General features: G+C 41.5%; 1 protein-coding gene across 1 annotated transcript; it reads left to right on the forward strand.

Moving 5' to 3' along the window:
• Positions 1 to 2833: 2833 nt before the first annotated feature.
• On the forward strand, positions 2834 to 10134 carry LOC142793222 (proclotting enzyme-like). The gene is made up of 5 exons (XM_075885759.1): positions 2834 to 2871; positions 5521 to 5662; positions 6485 to 6599; positions 7724 to 7863; positions 9937 to 10134. The coding sequence occupies exons 1-5, from the start codon at positions 2834 to 2836 to the stop codon at positions 10132 to 10134; spliced, it is 633 nt and encodes a 210-aa protein (XP_075741874.1).
• The last annotated feature ends 15 nt before the right edge of the window (positions 10135 to 10149 follow it).

Below are 10149 nucleotides of genomic sequence, written 5' to 3' on the forward strand. Positions count from 1 at the left end.
CCTTTGTGTACTACAAAGTAACTATTATAAATATTTTTTTTCTTATACACTACAACAGGGTTACTGCAGTATTGTAACGTCGTGAAATCATATTTTTGTTTTTTTATGTATCTACGTTGTAAACATTTCTGTGCCTTGCAGGTAACTGTAGGAACTCCAACAAGGCTTCATGGTCATGTACTTCACGCTGCACCGAGGCAATTTCTACGGCGCGTACAAACGCTTGTTCACCTTCCGAGCACTCCTGTTGATTGTTCTCCTGGGAGCCCTGGCGTACCTTATTTCTTCTATCGCCAGTCGTGCTCCACAAGTGAAGACTTATGAGCCACTCGTCTCCACATCTACGGAGTCCTCGGCTGAACATGGCAGAATCACGCGTGTTAGAACGATTTATATTTACGATACTTTCTGATGATAACATGGTTTCTCGGAACTAACAATAAAATTATTCTCAGCTTCTGTAGATATTAGTGCATTCTCTTCTGCCAATAAGGCAATGTGCATCCTAAGCAAGAGTAAAATAAATATGTGATTATCTCTTTGAAAAGACAGGGTGACATATTATGAAAGCTGCCCTAATTTTCCCACAACTCTATTCAAAATTTGCCGAATCGTGCGCATGATGGGACTCAGTACCCACCATCTTGGTAATGATGGGCACATGATGGGTGGATGGTGGGAGTATTGGACGGATGATAGATGGACGGTGGGTGATGAACATACACTGGGTGTACACTGGGGGACGGGCCGATGACAAGTAGATAATGATCAAGATTGGAGACACGAGTCAAGGTCGAGTAATAAACTGCACTTTACAACGTAATTATAGACCACATTTTATTATCTTGCCTCACAAAAATGGGCGCCAACGTCATTAGTAAAATAAACGGAAATACACAACACGCATATTAGCGCCTCCTGTGTGAAGTGGGCGCTGTCTCGGAGGTTGCGACGCTCCGATAATTAGCTGGCGGCGTGGCATTGTGTTCCCGCGCTTGGGTTTCGTGAACATGCGTGACTGCCACGTTTTCTGCAACAGCACTGGTATAGTGTGCGTTCGTATCAAACGTCACTGGAAGAAAATCGGTTCGCACCAACCATACTCCACTACATTGCAGGCTGATGGGCCTGGTTTGGGACCACAAAAAAATTCTTACCATACCAAATTTGTATGAGCCACAAGTGTATCACCAAGGTTTTACTTTATTTTTTTAGTTTAAGCTGACTCGTATGTTTGTTGTTCGCTTTGTATAAGTACGTGCTACGTTTATGTCATGCTTTATTTTAAGGCATCAGGTGCGGTTCCGGAGGAACATTCAAGTGACGTGGCGCTCACTACCACAGCTTATTTGGATTCGGCCCTTGTTCAGGCAGGAAAAGAGCAGCCAAAGAGCTATGATGATTGTTCTGCATTTAGACAATTTGGTCGCGAAAACCGACTTTAAAAAGTCTCGTTAAACGCACTCAGCGGCACGACCACAGGTGTCTTTATTTTTATGGCGGCTTTTATAACTCGGCCTAAGAAAGCCGTGGCAGCTGTGATGTGATATAAACAGTTTTATTTAGCGCCGCAGCAACACCTTTTCGCCTGCTTGTATTTTTAGAATCTGGCAAGAGTATTGGGAAAGATGTTCACATCGATGACTGCTGAGTAGACAGCTGCCAGACATGAAGATATACGGGGCTTCGCATTATCTTGCGAATGCTCATTTATATTGGCCAATGATGCTCTACTTTGTGGTGTCATTCCACTCATCGAAGGTGAGTGAGATTGACTGTACTGACATTCCGAATTGTTCTCAATCATTAATGAGGTATTCAGTGATACCTTGAATTCTAGCCACAAGTAGTGCAGCGTGCGTCTTCTTCGTGGAGTAATAGACACACGCATCGGCTTTCAGTTTCCTAATGGTGAACTCTCAATAAATTCTGATGGTGAGTTACAGATCATACTATATTTCTGGTACCTTTGGCGATCGTTTTGCAATGCACGGTAATTTGATTTTGCGTTTCTTTTCCTGGTTTTTTTTCTTTCCGTGACATCCTGCATTTTCACGCTTCTCGCAATAGTATTTCAACCGTTCGGCAGTGCAACTAAAATGTGTGTTATCCTAGCTGTAAATGCTTCGGCGCTGTATTTGTAACTAACTTTATTCGCTGGACTACTTCAAAATGGATGTTGTCACATGCAACGTCTAAACTGCTCTATTTTTAAGGAATCATGTGTTTTGGGCTTGAAGTTCTGAATAGCGGGAATTGTATTGCCATAATAAATATTAATAAATCACAACAAAAACGCAAGATAGTCCACAGGTCGCGGGATGGAATGCCGGTTGTGGTGACTGCATTTTCGATGGAGGCAAAAATGCTGTGCGCCCGTGTGCTCGTATTTCGATGCACGTTAAAGAACCTCATGTGGTCAAATTTTCCGGAGCCCTCCACTACGGCGTTTCTCATAATTATATGGTGGTTTCGGGACGTTAACCCCCACATATTAATCAATCAATCGAGCAGCATCGAGTTCAAAGTTCCAAATGATATGAAAAACTAATTGAGCACTCAGTGTGGGACTTCGTAAATTTAGTTATTTAATTGGTGGGCAAGTTTTATTATTGTAGAATTGATCAAGATTGTAGAAAACATTCTTTTATATTTCTATTTTCGGTCCTTCTTAGAAGATGTCACGTGTGGTATCCTACTCGGGTGTCGCAGTATGTGAAGTTCAACTAATTTACTTGTGGTTTATTTTGGCCGTTCTTTTTCCCGTCCTCACCCGTCTTATGGTTGTTCGAAATAGAGTGCGGTAAAGCTGGCCCGACAGCAAGGATTGTAAATGGCCTTCTCGCTGCACGTAGTCAGCTACCATGGATGGTAAGTTTTGTTTTTGTGAGATTTATTTAAATAACATTTATGTTTTGTGTCCAGTAAAAATCCTGGAAAAACAAAGACAACGGCAATAAAGGCAATCACAGGCAACAGAAAGTGGACTAATCCCAACTCTATACAAAATCCTGTTCTTGATGACATTCTAACTGTGGCGCACATACGACTTTCAGATTTAATTATTTATCTTCATCCGCAAGCCACTGTATAAAAAACATTTGCTCGATATTCCTTGAAAATTTGCAGCGGATACTACGCTTCTTCGAAAAATGACGAAGGATAGAATTAGAGTATTCCCCAGAGTAGGAGTGGGCAATATCTTCGAGAAAAAATAAACAAACAGAATACTTGCCTACTACACAAGGTTTTGATTATTTGTGGCATAGTGGGTGCCCAGCAAGTCTACTTATTGCAGTTACCGAACGAGGGTTTAGAAGAGGTTCTGAAAGGCCGCTGTTACAGCTTTCGCTGTTACTGTGCTGCACGTTCCGCATGGCCCTGGAGGTTTTTTCCCTGACGAAGATCCTTCCTGGACCTAATATTACAACAAAGAATTTTCGTGTCCTTTTTTAGCCTGTGCAAAGAGAGGAATCGAAGATATTATCTGGCTAAGTGTCAGTGTTTGAGAGGGGGCAATGCCAACTGGAAGAAATATTTTTTTTTGTTCCTCTGTAGCCACATTTGAGGTGAAATGGCATGTCGGCCTTCACATAAGAGGTGAAAACGGGAGAGAGTGTGGTGTTGATGTCGGGCCGGAGGTCGGCTAATACTGCACTGCGGACTGTAGGTTACCAACCCCTGGTAGAAACCACCGTAGTTCTTTAGAAAAACCGAAGAAGTAAATGAAGTACTCATTTTCATAGTTCGTAGATACAAGTTTTATATTTTTAGGTTAACAAAGTGATATATTGAAAATGCTGCTACCAGTAAGCATTTGCGGCAAAGCAAACACCAAGGGCATTCGCGTTTAGTTTTTTGCAGGGTTGGAACCATGCTTGTAATATTTGTACTTTGTGACATGGTAACGGACATTTAGGCGATGGTTGGTTCAAGGAAAGATTACGCAAAAAAGCAAACGCACACGCGCGCGTGCGCACACGCAGACACACACACCCACACACACAAAGCACAAAACGGAAAAAGGCACCACTTCCACATGCATCGTTGTATTTTACAGTTGTCTGCTGTGTCTTCAAGCTCAGTATTACGTCATGCTGTGGCGATATTATTCTTTTTTGCGCATATCATTGTCGTTCAGTGAGCACTATTAGTTTGTTTAGCGTTGCCCGTGAACTGTGATAGTGGAAAATAAAGCTCGCTTTACATCGCAGTCTAGTCCTAGTTCATTGGTATAACCTAGAACGTAGGTGGCCGCAAGTCGACAGGCACTGAAATCAACTTTCGATAATCCACGTGTGCGGACCCAATAATTCTTTAAGCATATCTATTTTCACAGGTGTTTTTGGTAATAAAGACCAATGGAAACTACTCGACCTGTTCCGGTACTATTCTAACACAAAGGAACATCCTCACAGCTGCCCATTGTATCAAGCAGTGAGTGGAGCTTATCTAATTTGTCTAATGTTTTCTCTACAAACATAATATTAATAATAATAATAATAATAATGTTAAGAATAATGTTAAAAATAAAAACAATAACAATGTCTCAAATTTTACGTCTCAAACCCGCGATACCATTAGGAGCGATGCCGCAGTGCAGGGCTCCGGAAATTTTGACCATAAGGTGTTCTTGAACATACGCTAATATAGTATATTAATAATCATGTTTTTCAAAAAAATAGATGTCAAGTGAAACTTTGTGTGAGAGAAATATCGGAAATGCTTCATTATAATCTTCCCTGCCTCAGTTTGACTCGCATGTTTTTATTTTTGTGGAGGGAGAACCTTCAGAAACACATCACAGTCAGTGTATATTACACGCACTTTTGCTGCGCTACATCCTTCCCGTAAGGGTGCTTTTGAAATTATATATGATGCTTCTCTCATTATGGACTCCACAAGGGCCTCACTAAACAACTTATTCAGAAAAACAACCGAATCAGTCGTTATACTGTAGATATATGTTAGCCTTGTCTTATCGAAACGTTTTATTTGCCTAGTTCATTCTTCACCTCTTGAAATAAAGTTTGTAGCGCCAAACACAACAGTAGCAAAGTACCTGGAACAACGCTATTCTCGTTTATACCTTTATGTTTCTGTGTAGTTATGCCCCACAAATTTTTCAGGTAGTCTTAATGAGATATTCTGTATATTACAATGTGTCTAACAAAAAAAAAACGAGCCCCTAAACGTACGCATCTTTCTTTCAAAAAGTATTGTCATTCACCTCTCCGAACCTGGCGATTGCATTGATAACGAGGGCTACCCGTCACTGTTGCCGCTGCCAAATCGTAGCTATTGCTACAATACGCGGACCCCTGCCCACGTTATCGCGTAAACACTTTCTTTTTATTTGCAACTCGTGCCGTTGCACTCAAACTCGTGATTGCTTCTCGCTTACTCTAAGTACATTCTGCATATTATCTTTTCTAATGTCCAATAATCCTGAAGAAGCTAACTTTACCATCATAGGAAAGAAAACACAATTTAATGGCTGTGTTACCATTCTGCACGCAGTAATGACACGTATCCCACCCGAATACTGGCATACTACAACAGTACGGAAAAGTTTGACGGCGAGTTCTGGAGAGTGGACCGAATGAAAGTGCACCCAGACTTCGACGAAACCACCTTTGTGAACGACATCGCCCTGCTAAGGGTAAGACGGCTACTTTTGAAAGGTGATAGCCATTCGTGACCAGCTGTCATGACATAGGGGTATTAAGGTTTACTATCTTTTACTTTGAATTTCATCTTTGTGGAGCTGTCATAACCATAGGGACATTACGGTATAGTATATTTTACTTTGAATTTCATCTTTCTAGAGCCAGTGTAACTAATTATTTATCGTGACCTGATTCTAAGCCGCTGTCACTAGCATTGAGAGGGCTGATAACAACCCGGTATATGTCTTGTACCGCAACAGGTGTAATGCCTGACGTTCATGAGAGTGGCAGGCGTATGCTTTGTTCAGATTCATATATATTTAGCTGCAGCGTTGAAAATCGAGCGAGAAATCGGCTGCACAATCATGAGTAGTAGAACATCTTTAAAACAGCAGCATGCAATTACTAAGCAAACAATGTGTCTTTATTCCTCCTTTGCCCATAAAAAAAAGGGGTGCTTCGGCAATGCGCAACACCAAAGCGCTGTTAGTGTTCTTTCAGGACAACACGCCTTGACAAATTTTTATGAATAGCTTTTGCTTTTATATGTGCACGTGCAACTGTCAGTGTTATTTATGTGTTCATATGGTCGCTGTGTATACCATAGTCAGCATCCGACACTTGGAGAAGCTAGCCGAGTGATGAACTAAGCGAGCGTCTCCAAGTTAATCATTGTAAAAAAAAAAATGTTTCACTCTGCTGAAGTATAGCAAGTGGTATTTATTTATATCGATTTACGATCAATTTTTAAGATAGAAGTGAAGCTCGTTTAGGCGTTGCTAATGCTTGAATATATTTTGAATGACGCAATGCAGGTGGAACGATCCTTCACGTTCACGACGAGAACACGTCCTATTTGCATCTCCCTGGAGCCCGTCGACATTTTTCACAAGCATGTGCGGGTGGCTGGCTGGGGTCTTCTCAAGCAATGTGAATACCTTTACAAGCACTAACTCTATGTCACAAGACCATAGTATACTCGCTCAAGTTTGTTACACAGGATGGAGAGAACACGCGTAAGGAGTCGTAAATATAACCAAATCACAGCATATTTCGCCAGCAATATTGAAAATTAAAGTCACAGCCGTTCAGTGTAACAGTATCATACTGCTACTGATACTTCGATACATATCGCCGTCTCTTTTACTCTCGCTTCATCATCGGTTAGCAAGCATGGTTAGAAAAGACCTTTTTGACGAGAGGCGGTAACTTGTCTGGTTGTACTCATCTACCTGGTATACCGAATGTATTTCATTCAATATTGTAGGCACACAACTATGAGCAGTCGCAGTTTCTGACCGTGCTCACAGTGAAATTGAAACTGCCACTTGCCGTCAACAGTGCAATGCAGTTCTTCTGAAAACTGCAATGTCATCAGTATCTTAAATCTACCTGTAAAACTGAGGAGTTATGTAATAAAGGACTCATCCTACCTGCACCTACTATCACGAGGAGGCTGTTAGGTAGCAGAGGCAAGCCTCGTTGATTGCAAAAACCAGTCATTACTAGTCTCCGTACCCCTTTTACCCTCTTGCCCTACACCCCTTTTACCCCTTTTACCCTACACGTTTGGGGGTGCGAAAGAGTGGTATAACGGCTGACGTTTCACGCCCCAAAACTACAATATCATTATGAGAGACGCTGTGGTGAAGTGCTTCGTAAATTGGGACAATCTAGTGTTTTTAACGTGCACTTTAATATAAATTCATTGACGTCTATAGCGATTCTTCTTTATTTGGGTGTGGTCGCAATGGCCGGGATTCAATCTTGCGACCTTCGGGTCCGCTATTGAGGGCCAAAATTACAAGACGTTTGTGATAGAAAGGAAGGAGGTATAGGCAAGGCACAAATAAACACCTTGCTAAACTTCCCAGTTGCTGATCTGATGAACACAAGTCCTCTTGTCGATATGTTGACTCCACAAACATTTGCTTTTTAACTATTCTCCGCACCATATTACGCAGTTCTAGTGGAATCTTTTTCACGGCGCTTGCTTTTTACTGGTTAACTTCCGCAAAGAGATCCTTGCTTATATTTTTGTGCGTGTATTGCAGTTGGACCCTCACAGAAGCTTCTATACTATACTAGTTTGCGTGTCCTGTCGGACGAGGTGTGCATGAAAAAGTTTGCCAGCAACGGCTACAACACGACTCTGCAGTTCTGCGCGCACGAGAACACAACCGATGCCTGCGAGGTAAGGAACTACCTGGATCATTAACCCTATTTTTTTATTCCGATTCACCAGAATATAAATGCGGTTCTTGGTGGTATTATGTGAAACTGTTCGCACATTTATCCGTTGATTAAATTGTTACGGGTATAGTAATGAAGGTAGACATTAGTATTTATGGTAAGTTATTTGCTAGATTCATCTAGAGCACTGATGCAATATACCATTGTCAAATGGGTGCGTGCAAATATCAATTGAGTAAATGACACGGTTCCCGTTACAAAACATGACACGGTTCAGTTACAAAAAAATATCCGTGATACGGTTCAGTTACACAAAAATACACATAAATGATCACGCGCTTCTCTTTTCAACAGCGATTTTCCGTTTTACTGTAATATGTCTGAAATATTTATTGAATTATTAATTGATTATTCGATTGATTGATTGATTGATCGATTGATTGATTGATTGATTGATATGTGGAGGTAAACGTCACAGAGCTACCATATGATTATGAGAGACGCCGTAGTGGAGGGCTCCAAAAGTTTATACGGCTTAAATACTTTGTCGGAAGTAAGTAGATGACCTCGAGATTGCGTCAAAAAAAAGAAAATTAGCCCTTAAAAATTTTCTTCTCTAAGTCACATATTTCATATGCGTTGTAAACACCAACATCATATATACATTCAAACATGTGCGTGCTTTTGCACTTCGTGAACTGCTACATTCAATGTACACGTTCACCTAGAACACGTGTTTTGACATAGCAATTTTAATTGATTCCGGTATCTTTACGCGCCAGTATATTTCAGAAGTTCTTTTTCAACGTCAAGGCTGAAGATGCTTTTGCATCGTTCAAATCGCGACACCGTCAATATGACGTGCCACATACTGCAACCGAAAAACGGGCACATTTCAGTGTGGCACGACATTCACCTAACATATGAGATCAAAAGAAAAGATTTTTTGATGTGTAGGCGAAATTTAGATGTATACCTGTGTTAACAGTAATTCCCATGAAATGTGAGTAAATATAGGTCCCCAAAAAGTAATTAAAGAAAACGAGGCCTCTCTTCGCGCACACCGGACACTAGAATTGATACAGGCAGCAGCTAGCTTACCCTATTGTTCTCTTTTAAAACGCAGCAGTCATGCTTAATAGTTTCCGTGGTTTACCTCCCAAAACCAAAATATGATTATGAAGGACACTGTACTGCAGGTCTTCGGATTTATTTAAATGACCAGCAATTCTTTAATGTGCACCTAAGTTTAGGCACACGAGTGCTCTTTGCAATTTTGCGTCCATAAAATTGTAGTCACCTAGGCATGCGCCTTAAGCGGCTGTCCGTGTGCTCTAGGGCTCACCACAGGTGCTTCCACGTCCCGATTAATACTTTCATTAGTAATGTGGTCAGTCATGTGTCGAGTTTCTCAAGGAAATGATGCGCCGTAAATCCTGCATCCAGTGCTATGAAGTTGTGAAGGCCTGGACTAACATAACTTTTTTTTTTTCACTTGCATGGGACGCAGCAGTATTGTTTAACCTCGCGCGAATATTTACTGTGCTCACTTATTTTTCTCTTTCTATCTTGTGATCCCTTAACGCCTTTTTTAATTCTCTAGCACGTGGGATAGCGAACCAGATGAGCTTTTTTTGACCTTCCAATCTATTCCTCCTTTTGGGACAACAAACCCCACATATCAATCGATCAATCAATCTATCTATCGATCAATCAATCAATCAATCAATCAATCAACGTTTTCCTCCTGGTCCTGCTCCTTAGCTGTCATTGCGGGGGCTTGGGCTTGATAACGTCTGGTTCGCGTTTTCAGCAACGCGTTTTTTTTATGAATATTTGTATGCACTCAAACATCCACAATGAAACAACAATACATCATCATGAAGTATACATTAGTGACTATGAATAATTATGGTGGCGTTGCATATGAAGCGCGTAATCGGCTTTGCACTATTCCTGAACTACCATTACAGTTATCTGCACCAGCTCAGGCAAACAAAAAAATATAAAAACGTTTCACTTGCTTGATATCTCTAATCAATCTATTTCGCCGCTTCCTGTTGTGGCATCGAAGGGTGACTCGGGAGGACCGGCCATCGCGCGAGCTGACAACCGCCGCTTTCTTCAAGTGGGCATCGTCTCCTACGGCGCAGGCTGCGCGGACGAGGAAGTACCGGGCGTCTACACCCGACTCGACGCCCTGGTGCCGTGGATACTCGACAACATACTTTACGGCACGTGGCTCATCCTGTATCCACGCGGTGAAGACTAGCGAGCGCTATACGTT

Source organism: Rhipicephalus microplus, unplaced genomic scaffold, assembly GCF_043290135.1.
Source record: "Rhipicephalus microplus isolate Deutch F79 unplaced genomic scaffold, USDA_Rmic scaffold_295, whole genome shotgun sequence".
Lineage (NCBI taxonomy): Eukaryota > Metazoa > Arthropoda > Arachnida > Ixodida > Ixodidae > Rhipicephalus > Rhipicephalus microplus.

Bases quoted from the DNA above. Each gene is read 5' to 3' on its own strand.
- LOC142793222 (XM_075885759.1), top strand. From the start codon at position 2,834: ATGGCCTTCTCGCTGCACGTAGTCAGCTACCATGGATG. The intron at 6,600-7,723 runs GTGAATACCTTT...CGTGTATTGCAG, and splicing joins CTGGGGTCTTCTCAAGCAAT to TTGGACCCTCACAGAAGCTT. The intron at 7,864-9,936 runs GTAAGGAACTAC...GTGGCATCGAAG, and splicing joins ACACAACCGATGCCTGCGAG to GGTGACTCGGGAGGACCGGC.